We start from the raw sequence: 17,832 nt of genomic DNA on the forward strand, positions 1-17,832 counted from the left end.
CACATCCTCAGGTAACTTCCGTTGGCACAGAACCCACACAGTAGTCACTATCTGTTTACTGTGAGCTCACAGGGAGCCAGAACTGAACCTCTCAGCATGCTATTTACTAAACTATTCAGGATCTCCCTCTCCTGGACTCACGGGACTGTCTTCTCTGGCTCTCTGCAGTAAGGCTTGGCCATGTGGTTTTATTTGGCCAGAGAAGCCTGGTGAGATTCATATCTGTCATTTCTAGAAGAAAGCTTTAAAAGTCAGGCCTTGTCCCCTCTGCTCCCCCATCACCAATCTGGGGTCCTTAGAAAGAATCTCAGGGTAGATATCCCAGCCCATACCCAGTAGAAATAAAACACAGCAGAAAATAATAACTCTGTATTTTCCTGAGGAATTAAGAATTGCAAGTTGTATCTGCAACATAATTTAGCTCATTTTGATTGGTGACTTACTCCAAAGCTTAGCATAATGCTCAACAAATATACACAAAAGGGGGAAAACCTTGATTGTATTTAAATACACATTTACAACCATTTATAGGAGAACCACTCATTAGCAAAGTGAGTCTAGAGAAGGCTTGTTGGAACTCCTTTGGCACTGTTAACAACTCAGAATCCTGCTGGGATTGTGTGGGTACCCCACGGGCCTCATTCCAAGCACAAGAGCTCATCCACTCTAACATTACTTAAGAGGGTAATATGGTATGACAGAGCCTGCATCCACTTCCCATGGTCCACCTCTCCCTTTTCCTTAGTAACCCATACCCAGTGTTTACTGGGATGCTGCCATTCAGCTAGGAGAGCTACCTTCTAGCCTCCTGGAGAACTTAGCCATCTGACTGGGTTCTGGCCAATGAGATGTAGGCAGAGGTACTCTGTGGGACTTGTTGTAAGTCTCTTCAAGGAACATATGCTCCTTATTCTTGCATGCTTCTTGGAATAAGACACAGGTTCCTCCTAAAGCATCACCTTGAACCGTGAGTTCCATAAACCAGACAGCAAAGTGGCATAGCAAAGAGGGATTGAGTTTCAATGGCCACAAACAACTATGCCAGTTCTACACTGTACGCATTTTTCACAACAGTAACTGCTAGTGTATTGAGCCACTATGACTGACATTTTCTATTAGGCACAAACTTAAACCTGTATAGCTAGACACTGGTTTGGGGTAGACTAGTAAGACTTCCCATAGCAGATCATCACACGGCAAATATGCTCCATAATTGCTATTGAGTTAAGAAAAGAATACAACTTTTGGCTAAAAGGGTTTGTTTCTATCTTTATCAACATCAGATTCAAAATTTTTAAGAAACTTCATTTAAATATCATTTAAAAATACCTAGAATGAAACTTGTATGTTCTAAAATTAAAGATGAAGAACCAGTAAGTTGTACTTATAAATCAATCTAAGTATTTCCATTACCTGTCCTCAATACAAACTTCATAAACAGTACCATGTCCGGCTCCAAGGGGTGCTTTCCAAGAACAGTCCCACTCTTGCAAATCGTTAGTTACACACTTCAAATCACGAAGTGGCCCTGGAGAAGGAGAAAAACGACACATGCACATGGGCACAAACAACACAGAACATGCTTAATAACGCAGCTATACTGAGTTACTGTCAATTTTAAACTCAAGCAAATGGGTTTGCAGAAGGCACATGTTCTCTGTAAGGGACAACCCTGCAGACGTGGATGGGCACAGGTTTCAGGTTTCTTTTGAAGCTTTGGTGTTAAAAAAAAAAAAAAAAAAGGGAGCGCTAAAAGATAATACAAGTGGACCAACTTCTAGACAATTTGGGGGTTAGATCAATATCAAAAATTCTACTTCCAGGAAACTATGAGAAATTGAGGAAGCAACTGAATACAGTGTAGATTCAATGCTGGGACCAAGAGGTGGACTGGGGGCATTCTAGTACTCCTTCAATGTCCAAAAACCACACTGCAAAAAATAGAATAAAATCTTGGTAAAAACGACGTGGCTCCCAAGTCCACAGATGCAGCACCTAAACACCCGGACCCAGCTACTTCACTGGTACCAGATGGCCATCCTCTCCAGGAACCCCATAACCAATCTTCAGATGGTGGGAAAGAATGTTAATTTTAAACAGTAATGAACTCATATGAGCCTCTGAAAAATCTTTTTTTGTACAGGTTTAATTAAACAACTGAAAAATAACTCAGAAGATTACAATCCTAATAGCACCTACTCACATCTATACAATGACATTACATCATGGAATACGTGAACATTAAATGATGATAAAGGTCACCCCATAGAAAAATGAAAAGAAAGGAAGAAGGTACATGAGAGAGAGAGAGAGAGAGGAAAAGGGAAGAAGGGGGAAGGGTGTGTGTGGGAGGACTCCACAGTAAAAAATGGTATTCCACCCCTGACTACAGAGTTCTCTCATAATTTTTTTTCTTGTTTTTATATGTACTTGGCATGACAGTCACTATAAAATAAATTATAAAGCTATATAAAACAAAAAACATATTAGAAGTGCTCACTTTAGAAATACACAGTAATCATCATAATACAGTTATTCTATCAATGACCTTAGGGAAAAGACCTCTATTTAATTATGGGAATAATATAAAAATGAAGCTATGAGGCAGTAGGATAATAATGTTCTTCATACAAACATGCTGGGTAATACCTATATAAACATTCTTCTTCTTCTTCTTCTTCTTCTTCTTCTTCTTCTTCTTCTTCTTCATTCTTCTTCTTCTTCTTCTTCTTCTTCTTCTTCTTCTTCTTCTTCTTCTTCTTCTTCTTTTTTTGAGAAGGGTCTCACTAAGTTGCTTAGGCCCAAGGTGCTGAGGCTGGCCTTGAACATGTGATCCTCCTGCCTCAACCCCTTAAGTTACTGGGATTATAAGCATGTGCCACCAGGCCCAGCTACATTAACACTTTTAATATACTTCAATAGGATACCAATAACATATTAAATGTACTTAGATTTCATTTTATAACATTCTTTAAAAAGTAAAATTAGAGAGAGAAGACAGAGCAGAGTTGGCAGGGTGGGACCAGGAGGGGCTGACAGCAGAGGCACCCGGGGATGTTCCTGGGTGCTGGGCCTGTGCCTGTCTTGATGGAGCCAGTAGGTAATCACTGCACACACTGTCAAAACTCAAAGAACTGTGTCCTAAAAGAATGAATATTATTGCATCTAAATTATATTGTCATTTTTTTAAATGAAAAAAGAATATTTTGATTTATCCTTCAGGGCCTTTTTAAAAATAAACTAAAAGTACATCGAAAAAATTACAAAAAAAAAATGGATTTCAGCCACTAAAAACCTAAGGGATCGACAAAGAAACAAGACTGCTTCATGGCCAAAATTTAAATAAAAATGCAGTTTGTTCATTCTCTAAAGGTCTAGTTTACTTACCCTTTTTCTGGCTATTTACTTCATTCATTAGATATAAAAGAATAAATGTTGATAAGAGCCATTGGAAACTTGAAGTCATCCTCATTCTTCTATTGTCCACCTCCTGGGACAGATGTCTCCAACTGAAGTAAATATCCATGGTCCATGCAATCTAGCCCTGGATTAGGAGAGGGATTTCGAAAGGTTGTTCAGGTTGTTCCGAAACACCTCACATAGTACATACAAGCTGCAAATGGCACTGACTGCACTTGACAGCAGAGGAGACTCGGGCTGCCCTGGCCCCAGGAAACATCAGCTGGGTATACAGCTGTTGCTTCAGGCACACACCATAGGGTCAACTTCCAAATGATGCGCATCCTGTTCAAGATTATAACTCAGCACATGTATATCAACTCTCAACTCCAACAGTTTTAAAATGGAGAAAAGCAGTTCTTAAAATTGAAGTTTTGACAATTTCAAATGATACACAGATTCACTGATTGTGTGATGCTAACCTCTATGCCTCAGTTTCCTCACTTGCAAAGTGGGAATGACAACTATTTTCTAAGTTTGTTATGAGGACTGAGTAATTAAATATGTGTAGAACACTTGGAATCATGCCATTTACAAGGTCAGAGTTGTATGTTACTTTGCATATTGTGTGAGGCATAGAGAAAAGATAAAAAGCAAGGATGGCTAATAGATTTGGTGGCTAAACAACAAGGGTCAGCTGGATAGTGCCATTTAAATCCGCCCTGGGTGCATAAAGATGAGGGCAGTGAGATATGAGGTTGGAACATAAAGATTCAAAGATCCGTTTACAGAAATCGAAAAACTTAATTCCCCCAGCCCCCAGGACAGTGAACACAGACTAGGTGCTTTCCATATGGAACATCTAGGAATTCCCCAGAGGAAAGCTGTTCCCACGCCTTTCTAGAGTGAAACCTGTCTGCTCACAAGTACTCCCAATGTACTGAAAACTTCTGTCTGACCTAATATTGCTTAATCTCATAACACAGAAAACCAAAGATGACAAAACATAGATGCAAAGTCTAAAATACTAAAAAGAAACTCAGGAAAAACAGAATAACCAAAAGGAAAATAAAAATTACTCCCAGAAGAAAGAGAGTTAATGCAGAAAATAGGAAAACTTAGAAGAATAAAGAAAATCAAGCTGGGTGTAGCAGCATGCTCCTGTAACCCATTAATCATGAGATTGAAAGAGGAGGACTGCAAATTTGAGGGCAGCTTGAGCAATTTATCATGATAGTACCTTGAAATTAAATAAATAAGTATTCAGGATGTAGTTCAGTGGTGAAGCACTTACCTAGCACTTATGCAGCCCTGGGTTCAATCTCCAGTACTGGGGGAAAAAGAAAAACAAGGAGAACAAAACCTCTAAACAGTACACTCAGAGCAAACATGGCATAGCCATAAAAACAAGAAGAGCATGTGATGAAAAAGGAACAGTCAGACATAAAAATCACTCTCAAATACATTGGCTTTTATTCAAAAAAGTTTAAATACAAGATGAAAAACATCAAACAAATGTTTTACTGAACAAATTGTCAAGAAAAAAATGGTGAACATAAATAAAAATTTTGAGAAGGGAAATGAGAAACAAAGACTTGATAAAGGAAATCAGATCTAACATCTAAATAAGTGGAACCCCATGAGAGAACTTCAAAAACATACTCCTTAGTGAAAGTAAATGGATGTTCCCTTTGTGCCTATAGTTAAGTACTATCAAAAAGCTAGGAAATGAATCCCAAACAGTTTAAGTAATTATGACATACAAGCACACATTCTGAAAATGTCTAGTTATTTTCTGTGAATGAAAATCTTCCTAGTCAAGTCCAGTGCCACCAAGCTTACTTATTAGAATGAAAATATATTCATGGAATGTCTAAAACACCAATTTGCTCAAGTTATATAACTACACGGCTGTACATGAATAACTTACTAAAGGAGTACAAACAACCCCTGAAACTCAAACCCTGACTAAAGTAATCATGAACTATGCTCACTGACAGGTTAAACATTATCTTGAAATGAAACAAAACCTTACTACAAATTTACAGTTATTCTGGAAAGAGATGCCTGCCCTATTGCAATGCCAGGAAGAAGTGGCATGAGGGGGCAGAGAGAGGCAGTGAGGAAGCACTCAGGACCAGGTGCTGCCAGGCTTGGACTCTAATCTTGGCTCCATTACTAATTAGCAGAATGACTGAGGGTAAATCACTTAATCCCTCTGGGCCTGAGCCTGAGGCACAGAGGCAAGCTCTACTCAGGATCCACATAGGAGACTTCCCAAAGTTAAGATGTAATATTCCACTCCCGCTGGTAGGCTACAAGCTTGCAAATGGCGACTGGCTAGCCAGCAGTGGCCACCCACAAGGAGCCTCCCAGGAAGTCTGGGAGCAGCATTAGGATGGGGTGCTCAGCAACAGAGGTACCAATGGCAATGTCACCAAAATCTGCTCAACTTAGAATAGGCAGGGTAATAAAGAAGACTTTCTTTTATGAGAACATTGACTTACAAAATTTTGAGCAAGTAATTGGGGGAAAATAGTATTATGCTTATGATAGATCTGGCTTACCTACCAAGGTAAACTTGCAAATGGACTTATTTGAGGGTCAGAACAATATATGAACAAAATCTTCTAATGTACTTTCAGGGAGAAAAAAAGAAAAAGAAAAATTATGCTTGGGCTGGGGTTGTGGCTTAGAGGTAGAGTGCTCGCCTGGCATGCGTTAGGTATTGGGTTCGATCCTCAGCACCACACAGAAATAAAATAAAGACACTGTGTACACCAATATCTAAAAAATAAATTAAAAAAATGCTGGTGAAACAGCTTACTTCTGATAGAAACACAATCAGAATTTACTTTTACTCCCACTAATGCCTTATTCCTTAGAGAACAAATCTGTACAGAATCCTAACTTTCAAAATTAAGATAGCTTTCCTTTGACAGCGAACAGATGTCAACGCAAATGCCTAGGGTCAAAACAGGCAGGACAGACCTCAGCCTACCTGAGTCTAAGGCAGTAACCACAGGCCTTATTCTGCCAAATCTTCTCATTTTTTACTGCAAGAAGATCGGAGACTTTCCAGAAAATGCTGAAATTCTTAAAATGTAGCAGCCAATTCATTTCTAAAGGCCAACAAAATACACCTTCAGACTGTGCCTGCCTGAGGGCCACTAGATTGCTTCCTATGAATGTGATTATTTCAAAGGATGAAAAAAATTGCCAGTAAACTCTTCTGTTTAAGAAAGTGATCACGCAGAACCCACTTATACAACTGCGACATGGGGGTTTTTGTTTCTTCACATGCAAGCCGACCTCCACCTCGGGGCATCAGGACAGCCCGGCAGAACCCAAGGCTGGCCCCGGGGGGAAGAGGTCCCATCCTGTCAACGTGTGACCCCTCAGCTACGTGTCCCTCCCATGAGGGTGGTGTGTGCATCACATACCCAACCATGCTTTTCCCTTAGCTCCGAGCACTCGCGTTTCAGTACACCTGGATTTTGGACATTTCTCCTGAGGAAAATTAAGAAAATTGAGCAGAGACAAGTAAAACTAAAGCCAGAAATTATAGCCCCAGTATATTTTGTTTAGTCTATTTCTGTATTTCGGTTTCTCTCTCTCTCACTGTCTCTCTCTCTGGTGGGGGTGGGGCTCAGACAGTTCAGTGGAGGGAGAAGGAAGTCTGCCGGATTGTGTTCCCACATCCTGATGGCATGCACCTGCCCTGGAGGAGATTAGGGTGAGGGGCCTTGGGAAGCACCTGCTCAGCCAGAGGTCTTCCATCTCCACACCTCATCCTTTTCACAGCACAGTGAGATTACGTCCTTGTCACTAATGCACAAAAGACACTGAACACAGAGCTGGAGCGCCAGAAAGAGCCTCTGTCCCGCACTAAGGCAAAACAAAGCCAAGCAGGAGATGCTGAGAGCTACTTGGGCTAGGGAATGACTACAGGTAGACAGTACCCACACTGTTCTCACATTCTTCTCAGCACCCCTTGCTTTTGTTTCCTGTGAGGAAAATTTGTTTTAAAAACTCTGACCCACAACATTCTCCTAAGCCCATTTCTCTCCACAGGATCCTAAACTCCTAGGGGTACCCCCTTGAAGGTGGCTCTGCAGGAACACAACAGCTGTGTTCAGGAACTCTGATGGTCGGGGTGTTCACCTGGGAACACTGGACTGAGATCAGGCTTTGCAAAGAGACGTAACTGGTTGTTTAGAAACAGGGAAGCTTGAAGGAAGTGGTGTTTCAAGATTAATGAAGAGACATTATGAAATCAAAGAGGTATACAAATTGTCAATATATATATATATATATAGTCAACTGTAAAAATCTAATCCTCAAAGAGTCTACTACCTACACAGCACAACAAATCTGAAAAGGTGAAACCAAGGTACATTACTGAGCGTCAAAATAACTGTATAAAAGAAAATCTTAAACATTTTTGGGGAGGGAGAGTCATACAAAAGGGCTCCCAATAAGAACGGTATCAGAATAGTTCACTGAAGCAGGACTCTGGATTCGCCATGTGAGCATGGACAAACCCTCCGCTCGAACACAGGGAGAGTGACAACGCTATCTCCAGAGCCAACTGTGACATGGTGCCTGGAACACTGGGTGTGTGTTCTGTAAATATTCTCGGGGCTGGGGGTGGGGGGGGCATGTCAGGCTTCTTAGCACTGAAAGCAAAAAGGAACACATTCCTAATACAAGTGAAAACTATTTTCACGCTTGAATACTATACTTGAGTTTTATTAACTGAGAAGAAAAAAACACATTACAAAGACATGCCAGATTTCAAAGATACGCCTTTCATGTACTTTTTCTCTGGAAGTTTCTGGAGGACTTGATTCATCCAACTGAGGTAGAAAACAGAGAGGAAAGAAAGGAGACCCACAGAGAGGAGAGAGAATGAGAATGTAGCCATGAAACTAGAGTTTGAACCTGGGAAAGAGGCTCTGCACCCAGTCAGGATCTCCCTCCAGGTCACAGCAGAATGAACAGTTTTCCAAGCTGCTGGGCCCTCCATGACTCCCCAGCTGGCTCCTGTTTTCCCTCTGCCTAATTCTTTCTGCACCCCTTCTGTACCCTTGTCCAGCCAGGAGGTATGAAGAGCTCATCATCACCTCCAAGAATCCCCAGAAGGAGGGATGCCCCTTCTGTTTCCACAATCACATCTCTTTCACAGGGTGTGCACCATCTCTGGCCCACTGGCAAAATGATCATCACCCACGTGGTATACTTTCATTGTTAGGCTGCACGGTAATCCGGGTGTTGCCAATACTCAGGACACAAGTTAGATCTGTGATTCCTAAACTGTGCATTGAGGCACCTCCAGGTGCCAAAGCAAACTAACAGGGCTATCACAAGATATTTTTAAATTCTGGAAGGCAACAAAGCAACATGTGTCCAATACTGTGAGAACCTTTGGCTCAAGGGAGATTCAGTTTCAATATTTGGTCATGTTATATTCTTTACAAAGATGATATACCTTTGGTAAAATGGAGAGAAGTTGTTGATTGCTCAGGAAAAAATACAAGGACCACCTAAAAATCAAAATAGAAATGAAAAAGAAGTGGTGGTGTCCAATTTGTTTCCAAAGTTTAAGAAACTATGCAGAACTCAGTAGGTTCACACATTGCCAGTAATTGAAGCTTTTAAAGAATAAAATAAAAATATTATTTTTCCATTTAAGTTGATTTGCATTACTTTTCAAATTACTACTAAAGTACTAGGTCATAAAAACATATTAAGTTGTTTAGACCTAACTGCTTCATAAGATGAGGTGTTAATAATTCTTTGGATTGGGGGCACTGAAAACTATTAATGAGGTAGCACAGCCTGTAATCCCAACGACTCAGGAGATTGAGGCAGGAAGATCGCAAGTTCAAAGTCAGCAACTTAGTGAGACCCTGTCTCTAAATAAAATATTAAAAAGGCTGAGGGATGTGGCCCAGTGGTTAAGCACCTCTGGGTTCATTCCCCAGTATCAAAAACAAATAAATAAATCAATAAATAGACTGATTAATTAATTTAAAAACTTGTTTGTGAACCACTGTGGCACATGCACTGAGAATGTTTGGGAGCCTGAGGTGGAGGACAGCTCAGCTGCTGAGGGATTCACTCCACTGTATCAGACTGTAATCTGCACTCTGCAAGCAGGAGAGTAATATGGAAATTTAACTCTTGCCATGTCATGAAAATGTATCTATCACTATGGATACTACAGGATATCCATTCCTCAAAATAACTTTTTGGTCTATGATTCAAATTGAATGTGTTTATTAATTTTTTTTCTTTTATTATCTCTGCATTTCCTAGGAACTTTTTTCCATACGCAGTCTTCCAGAATTTTTGTTTTACATGTCAGTTTTGCTAATCTTCATTGCAATAAGGACTTCTATGTTAATTAAAGAGCCTGTCCAGCATGGACCTCAGAGTGTCAAAACATACTGAATACATCATCACTGTGCTCAAAATTCCTTGAAGGCTTCCCAAGGCTTTGACCTGAAGCTCCAGTTCCATGTTATTATGGTCTGGATCTGTGATATCCCTCAAAAGCTCATGTATGAGACAATGCAAGAAAGTTAAGAGGTTAAATGATTGAGTTATGAGCCTTAACCTTGTCAATGTATTGATCCATTTGAATGGATTAACTGGGTGATAATTATAGACAGACAGGGGGGTGGGTCATTGGGGGGGCTGCATGCCTTTGGGGTATATATTTCATATCTCGTAAGCAGAGGGAGCTCATCTATCTCTCTGCTTTCTTCTGATTACCATGTCCTAAGCTACCTTCCTGCTCTAGACCCTTTTGCTATGATGTTTTGCCTTACCTCAGGCCCAGAGTAACAGTCAGCCATTTGTAGACTAAGCCCCCTGAAAACCTTGAGTGGCAAATAAACTTTTCAGCCAATAAAACAGTTCTTGTCAGGTCTTTTGATCACAGCACTGAAAAAACTGATCAAAACACATGTTGTACATAAAGACCTTCAAATGGCCCCCTTAGTCCTCCTCCATACTACAGCACATCTCCACACTCCCTTAGGTTTCCGTGCCTCCCCCCAAAGATGGTCCCTACAGACTGTCCCCTGCAGTGACTCCCACACTTCCAGTTTTTCATAACCTTCAGGACTTGCTGGATACTCTATGACTCTTAAAAGCAGTATTTGTTTACTCATCTTTCACCTCAACCAGGCTGTAAGCATGGCTAACAGGTAATGGCCTCACAAATATTAATACATGTCTATCCAATGAATGAACCTGTTTCTTATACTACAAGAATGAAATACTTTATTGTTAAACAACTTGAAGAACATTCCTCCAAGAGATCTTTAATATGCAAGAAAGCAGATACATATTCAGGGGAGAATGTGGACCAGAGGAGATGGTCCACATTCTCCCCTGAATATGTATCTGCTTTCCTAAATAAATCTGTGGGAGGGAGGGAGGGAGGGAGGGAGGGAGGGAAGGAAGGAAGGAAGGAAGGAAGGAAGGAAGGAGGTTATCTTCAAAAATAATCAGAAGCATCTCCGTTTTTCAGGACAAGCTGAATGTTCCTTATCTAACAATGCATGTTTCAGATTTTGGATTTTTTTGCATTTTGAAACATTTGTATGTACATAATAAAATATCTTGGGGATGAAACCTAGGTCTAAACGTGAAATTCACTTATGTTTTCATATTCACCTTACACGCATAGCATGAAGATAATTCTATGCACCTGCAAATCACCACAAGAGGTCAGGTGTGGAGTTTTCCACTTGTGGCATTATGTTAACACCCCAAAAGTTTCAAGTTTTTAAGCATTCTGGAGTTTTTATTAGGGATGCTAAACATGTATTTGTTTCTCTACCCTCTCACTAACACCAAGGACTGTCTTTTTCTAAAAAATCCCTACTAGCTATTATGAACTACATTTTATTTACTTCACATGCTTATTTGTAACTTGCTATTCCTTATTTGAAAACTGTGTATTCTCTCTTTTGCCTATTTTTCTAATTGGACGTTAACTCTTCATTACTTTTTGATAAGGAAGAAATATCATAATATGCATATTAACTATTTATCTGACAAACCCATTTCCCAGTTGCATTCCTACTTTCCTAAAAGGCTTTTGTCCACTTTTCATTAAATCAGATTTCTCGATTTTGTCCTCAACAGTTTCTGACCAAAGGTCTTAAACTTAACTGTCACCCATGTTACGTTTAAGGCTTTTAGCATTTTAAGCTTTAATCCACATAAAATGAATTTCAGCATGTGGCATGAATCAGGAACTCAGCTCTCCCCTCCTCTCCCAAATGGTTAGGGTTTATCTCAACCAAATATATTAAACAATCCACCCCTTTCCTCCCTGATTCCAGAAGCCAGGAGGCTATCATTTCCTCCCAGCTGCTCAGTGGGACTCCCTAGCCCACGGCTCTTTTCACCCTTCATTCTCTCACTGAACAATTTGACCTACTCTGGTGCCTTTAACCACCACTCAGACTTCAATGACTTCCAAATCTGTGCTCCTGGAATTGCTTCTCCCCAGTTATCGACTAACCACTTACTGGGCAAGTTCTTACTATCTACACAAATCCATTCAAGGCAGGTTCCCTTCAGGAAGGACAAAATATTCTGATGATATGTATCTACTTGGATATTTCCAATTCTTAAAAACTCCAATACAACAGTAAACTCACTTTCCCCTCCAAAGCTGCTCTCCTGTGCCCCAGACTTGGCTCATGGCAGTACTGTCTTTGGGTCACAAAGGCCTGGGTCATCCTTGATGCCTCTTTTCTCACCATGCCCACCGACTAGCCAACGGCACTTTCCAAACATGCTCTGATTCTCCCCTGTTCTATTCCCATTCCCACTCCTCTGTCTCGAGTCCCAAATCATTTCTGGCATAAGTACCTCCAATTAGTGCTTGATTCACCCCACACCTCCCGCTAGGGCTGCACATATCTACCTTCCACAGTGAGCTGCTTGGCTTCACACAGTATCTGTATCTCTGACCCTTATCTTTTATCAAGCTCCAGGCCAAAAAGCAGGAGGTTGCTGGATCAATAGCTCAGACAGTTGTCCAAAATCAAACTTCCGCTGTATCCCTCCTCCTTTCTGGGGGCATCTCTGCCTCTTGGCTCTCAGGGTGGTGATCAACGCATCTGGTTGGGTCCAGCACTCAGCCAGTGTTATTCTTTTTTTTTTCTACCTTTATTTTATTTATTTTTATGCGGTACTGAGGCTCAAACCCAGTGCTGGGCGAGTGCCCCTAGCCAGTGCTTTTCTAAGTTCTTTAAATGTGATATTGGATTTAATTTCCATAACAGTATTATGAGGTCAGTATCGCTATTCGCTTTCTTTTTAAAATAATGAACTAAGGACAAAGAGGTGACCCCGCTGGGTCAGATCTCCCTGCTTCTGCCTACAAATCCCAGCTCTAAACCACAGCACCAAACTATCAAAGGCAGAACAGAAAGCCCACTGAACCGCAGCCAGGAGTTCTGTGCTTCAGGACCTATTCCACCACTGATGAGGCGGCAGGTACAGGACCTCAGTCAGATAAATCACTTAACATCTCAGGTCCTGGCTCTTTAATTTCACCACTACGCCCCAAGGTCTGCTTTCCCTACTTTACATGCCATTGCCATGAAAAAACTGATGGCAGTTTTATTTTTAGGACACCTTGTGTGTTACCTCAAGGAACTGGCAGCTATAGAATGATCAGAAATGTGCTCTCCCCAACCCTGTCCAAGGGTGATGTTACTAGGGGACATACCTCTAGCTTTATTAAGCACTTCCAACACTCAAATCATGACAAAGATCAGAGGTCTATGTTTAGGGAACAAAATGAAAAATAACTGCTGTCTTACTGTTCTCCTTCCAACTCTAAGCATGCTTTTAATGGGGTAAGCTCTTAACTCAGCAGGTGCAAATTCAAAGATCCTCCAGAGCCAGCCAGATGAAGTGAGTGCAAGTGCAAGTGGCCACATGACAGGCAGCCTGTAGCTAGCTCCCTGTCTATTTTACACCATGCAGGAACAGGGTCAGGTAGTCATGGAGCTATCATATGCTTAAAAAAACCTAGGCTGCTGCTTTTTTTTTTTTTTTTTTTTTTTTTTAAGTCTGACTACACAGAGCTAGATTGAATAGGGAGACAGAGTTTCTGTCACTTGGTAGGAACCCTCTCACCTTCAGGCACTGGGGATGTTTCCAAAATTTTTCCCCTCCCAGTAAGACTCCATATAGAAGGAAGGTTTTGTTGTTTTTCTTTTTTATATATACAATCTCCTTATTTTTAAATGCTGGGAACCAATTCCAACAGAAAAAAAATTAAGCAAGCCAAACAAAACACATCTGCAGGCCAAATACAGTTCTTAAGGTGCCAGTTAACAACCTGCCTCAAAATGTACTGGAATTAACAAAACACTCAGATTGCTGCTTAAAATATAAATTGTTTTAAATTTATATTTCAGTGCACAGATGTTGACCAAAACATGCTTGAACATTTTAACATTCTTTGGGGTCAAAATCTGAAAACTTTCCCATCCCAAAAGAATGATTTTTTTTTTATGGTATTATTTAATCCCAGACCTCAAAATCCTAACCATTATTTTATTTTTTTAATCTTTTATTGATTTTATTTTTTTTAAATACACGACAGCAATGGAATGCATTACAATTCTTATTACACATTTACAGCACAATTTTTCATATCTCTGTATATAAAGTTATGCCTTTATACATGTACTTTTTTGCATTACTATTCTTAATACACATATATACCACAATTTTTCATATCTCTGTATATAAAGTACATTGACACCCAATTCCAGTCTTCATACATGTACTTTGTATAATGATGTCCATCACATTCCACCATCCTTGCTGATCCCCTGGCCTGTCCCTTTCCCTCCCATCCCTCTTCCCTATCTAGAATTAATATAATCCTCCCATGCTCTTCCTTTCTATCCACTATGAGACAACCTCCTTATATCAGAAAACACATTTGGCATTTGTTTTTTGGGATTGGCTAACTTCACTTAGCATTATTTTCTCCAATGCCATCCATATACCTGCAAATGCCATGATATTGTTCTTTTTTAAAGTTGAGTAAAATTCCATTGTGTATATACGCCACATTTTTTTTAATCCATTCATCCACTGAAGGGCATCTAGGTTGACTCCACAGTTTAGCTATTGTGAACTGTGCTGCTATAAACATTGATGTGGCTGTGCCCCTGTAGTATGCCGTTTTTCTCTCAGCAAAAGAAACAATCTGTGAGGTGAACAGAGAGCCTACATCCTGGGAACAAATTTTTACCCCTCCCACATCAGAGAGAGCACTAATCTCTAGGGTATAAAGAACTCAAAAAGCTAAACACCAAAAAAACAAATAACTCAATCAACAAATGGGCCAAGGATCTGAATAGACATTTCTCAGAAGAGGATAACAATAAATCAATAAATATATGAAAAAATGCTCATCATCTCTAGCAATCAGAGAAATGCAAATAAAAACTACTCTAAGATATCATATCACTCCAGTCAGAATGGCAGCTGTTATGAAGACAAACAACAACTGTTGGTGAGGATGTGGGGAAAAAGGTACACTCATATTGCTGGTGGGACTGCAAACTGGTACAGCCAATATGGAAAGCAGTATGGAGATTCCTTGGAAAACTAGGAATGGAACCACCATTTGACCCAGCTATTCCTCTCCTTGGACTAACCATTATTTTAGATTACCAAAGCTTCTCAAAAAGAAGGGGGGAGGGGAAGAGGGGGAGTAATGGGAGCAGCAGGAGCAGCAGGAAAACAACACACTTAACTTCAGACCAAGGTCGACAACTTCTGAGCACATGGCAGCACCATACCTCACCTTTGGCTCAACTGAGTTTTCCTCATAAGAATGAACAGAGAAGGAAAAACAAGAGAACCTGAAATTATCAATATTTGTCAAAACTATCTGAGAGAGGCGCATTCTTTGAAGAGAGCAGGTTCTACAGCCCAGAGGCCTGGATAAGATTATAGAAGGTATTAAGAAAGGGATCCTGGGGCTATAGCTCAGTGGTAGAGCGTCTGCCTCTCACATGTGAGGCACTGGGTTCGATCCTCAGCTCCACATAAAAATAAATAAAGATATTAAAAAAGAAAGAAAGAAAGAAAGGGATCCCAGAAGAGGGCCACAGGCCAGCCCTGGTCAGCCACTTTCCTCTTCCTTTGACAAGGTACTGAGCTGGGGAAGCAAGGGTCAGAAACAGACATGTGTCCTGGCTGGAATGAGAGCTTCTCTAACACTTGAAAGATGCTTATAAACAAGATGAAGAAATTCAGGTTGTATAAACAGAATGAAAGGGCTGCTCTGGTCAACCTTACTCAAAGACGGTGTGAATTATGACATCAACAGGACAAAAGTGACAGAGATAGATGTGACACAGCTCTGCTGTTCTTAACATTTTCATTAATGTCCTAGATGAAGATAAAGAATTCATATTCATCAAATCTGTGGATGAAAAGTAAATGTGCGAAACAGCAAATATGCCACATGTAATAACGACAACCTTAGCAAATTAATCCAATAAATTAACTCAATAAAATAAATTTAGCAGAGGTAATTATAGGGTCCAAAATAAGAGGGCTGGGACAAAATAAAATGATGACAATGGTAACAGAAAATGGATAAATACAGACTGGAGGAGATAGTACAGCAGGAACATGTAGGAAATAATCAAAAGAGGTTGATAAAATGGGCCAGAATTGTCACGTGGTCACCAAATAAGAAGAGAGACAACTCATTTTGTCTCCTCACTTTATCAGATTAAACAGTATCTAAAATCCTGTCTTCTAGGTGTATTAAATTGGAGGATTCGTTTTTTAGTCTGAAAAAAATAATAGATAATCTAACATTAAGATGAATGTGAAATACAATCATCACTGTTGGTTCACTATGGCCCAGATCTTTATATATTCTTGCTTTAATATAAATCTTACTCCAAGTATTCTCATCCCATCTCTCCAAGAGGACAAGCTACTCCCTATTTACACCACCACCCACACTTAGGACCATTTGAACTTTTAGTGACTTGAAGATAAGGGCAATGAATCTGTGTTTGAGAGCTTTAAATACACTGAATGCTTTCCCACTATTCAAATTTAATCAAAAAACTTCACAGAAAGGACAGTGAAATGAGCATGAAGGGCACTTTTGGTCATAGCCACTGTCTGTGCCACTGCCTGGACTTTACTAGGGACAGAAGACAAGCTTCCAGACTCAAGCCTGGCTGGCCCTCTTACCTCAGCCTGAACTTACTGCAATGCTCCCAGTTGGACTTGGGATGCCAAACGTTCCCACCGCAAAAATGTCAAATTCACACATCCAAAATCTTCCACAACTCTCCTTGGCCTTCAGAAAAAGGTCCCAACTTGAATATGTCATAAAGTTCTTCACTGTTTCATGCCAGTCTAAATGCTCATCCCATCTCCTCCCACCTCCCCCAACTGTCCCTGGGTTTGAGTCTCACCTACAAGCCAGGATCTGTCACCTTGAGGTCATTCCTCTACCCTTATGTCCTTCCCATTTCATTCTTCTTTGTCCCTTTCATAAATATCAACATATTAACTTGCTCTTCAAAGCTCACTCACAGCCTTGCACAATGGGATTCACCTATAATCTCAGCTCCCTCAGGAGGCTGAGGCAGGAGTACTGCAAATTCCAGGTCAGTCTCGGCAACTTAACAAGACCCTGTCCCGAAAATAAAAAGGGCTGGGAACAAAGTTATGTGGTAGAGCATCCCTGGATTCCATCTGTACTGCTGGAAAAAAACAAAAAAACAAAAAGCTTAGCGCATCCCTCCTGAAACAACTTGCTATAGTATCCTTGTAGTCTGATGTATATCCTTCTACTGTTAAATGCCATGCATAACCATCTTTCTCACCAAAGAGAGCACAATGAAGATCTCTGCCCTTGAGAGAAAGTGTCAATGTACTTAGTACATAGAAATAAGCAAATCCCCCCCGCCGCAAAAAAAGGTGCTAAAGCAAGATGGATACCTTCAATAGAAATAAAAATATGCGATTCACATACTAAAAAAGATCAATGGGCAATGGCCATGAAAACCATGGGAAACCCTATTTCCACTACAAACTGGAAAAGGGTAATAAGAACAAAGCTCAGGAGACTGTGGATGTCCAGAAATCCAATCTGCATTTGTGTAAAGTGACACCACCACCTGCTTCATGGGGGGCTGATTGCTCTTCAAGAGGACTGTTGTCTTTCACTATCACACATGAGGAAACAGGAATTATGTGACTTGTCCATGGCTGGTAGAAGCAAAAATAGAATTTGCACCCAGGCTTGCAATTGAGACTCCAGGGTCTAAATTCTTAAGTCATTACATTATGATGTCTTGCTAATCAAAAGTCTGTGACACAGTAACAACAATAATG

General features: G+C 40.4%; 1 protein-coding gene across 3 annotated transcripts in view; it reads right to left on the reverse strand.

Moving 5' to 3' along the window:
• Lifr (LIF receptor subunit alpha) overlaps positions 1-17,832 on the reverse strand; it is a 73,910-nt gene that overhangs the window by 43,516 nt on the left and 12,562 nt on the right. For 2 of the 3 annotated variants that reach the window (XM_077109489.1, XM_076857393.2), the window contains exons 2-3: positions 3,388-3,544; positions 1,414-1,528 (exon numbers count right to left, since the gene is read on the reverse strand). In XM_077109489.1, coding sequence (XP_076965604.1) covers positions 1,414-1,528; positions 3,388-3,526 — 254 coding nt within the window. In that variant the 5' untranslated portion in view covers positions 3,527-3,544. Of the gene's footprint in view, positions 1-1,413; positions 1,529-3,387; positions 3,545-4,693; positions 4,730-17,832 lie in introns of all 3 variants that reach the window. The other variant, XM_076857394.2, reaches the window with a different exon arrangement.

The sequence above is a fragment of the Callospermophilus lateralis genome, chromosome 5, assembly GCF_048772815.1.
Source record: "Callospermophilus lateralis isolate mCalLat2 chromosome 5, mCalLat2.hap1, whole genome shotgun sequence".
Lineage (NCBI taxonomy): Eukaryota > Metazoa > Chordata > Mammalia > Rodentia > Sciuridae > Callospermophilus > Callospermophilus lateralis.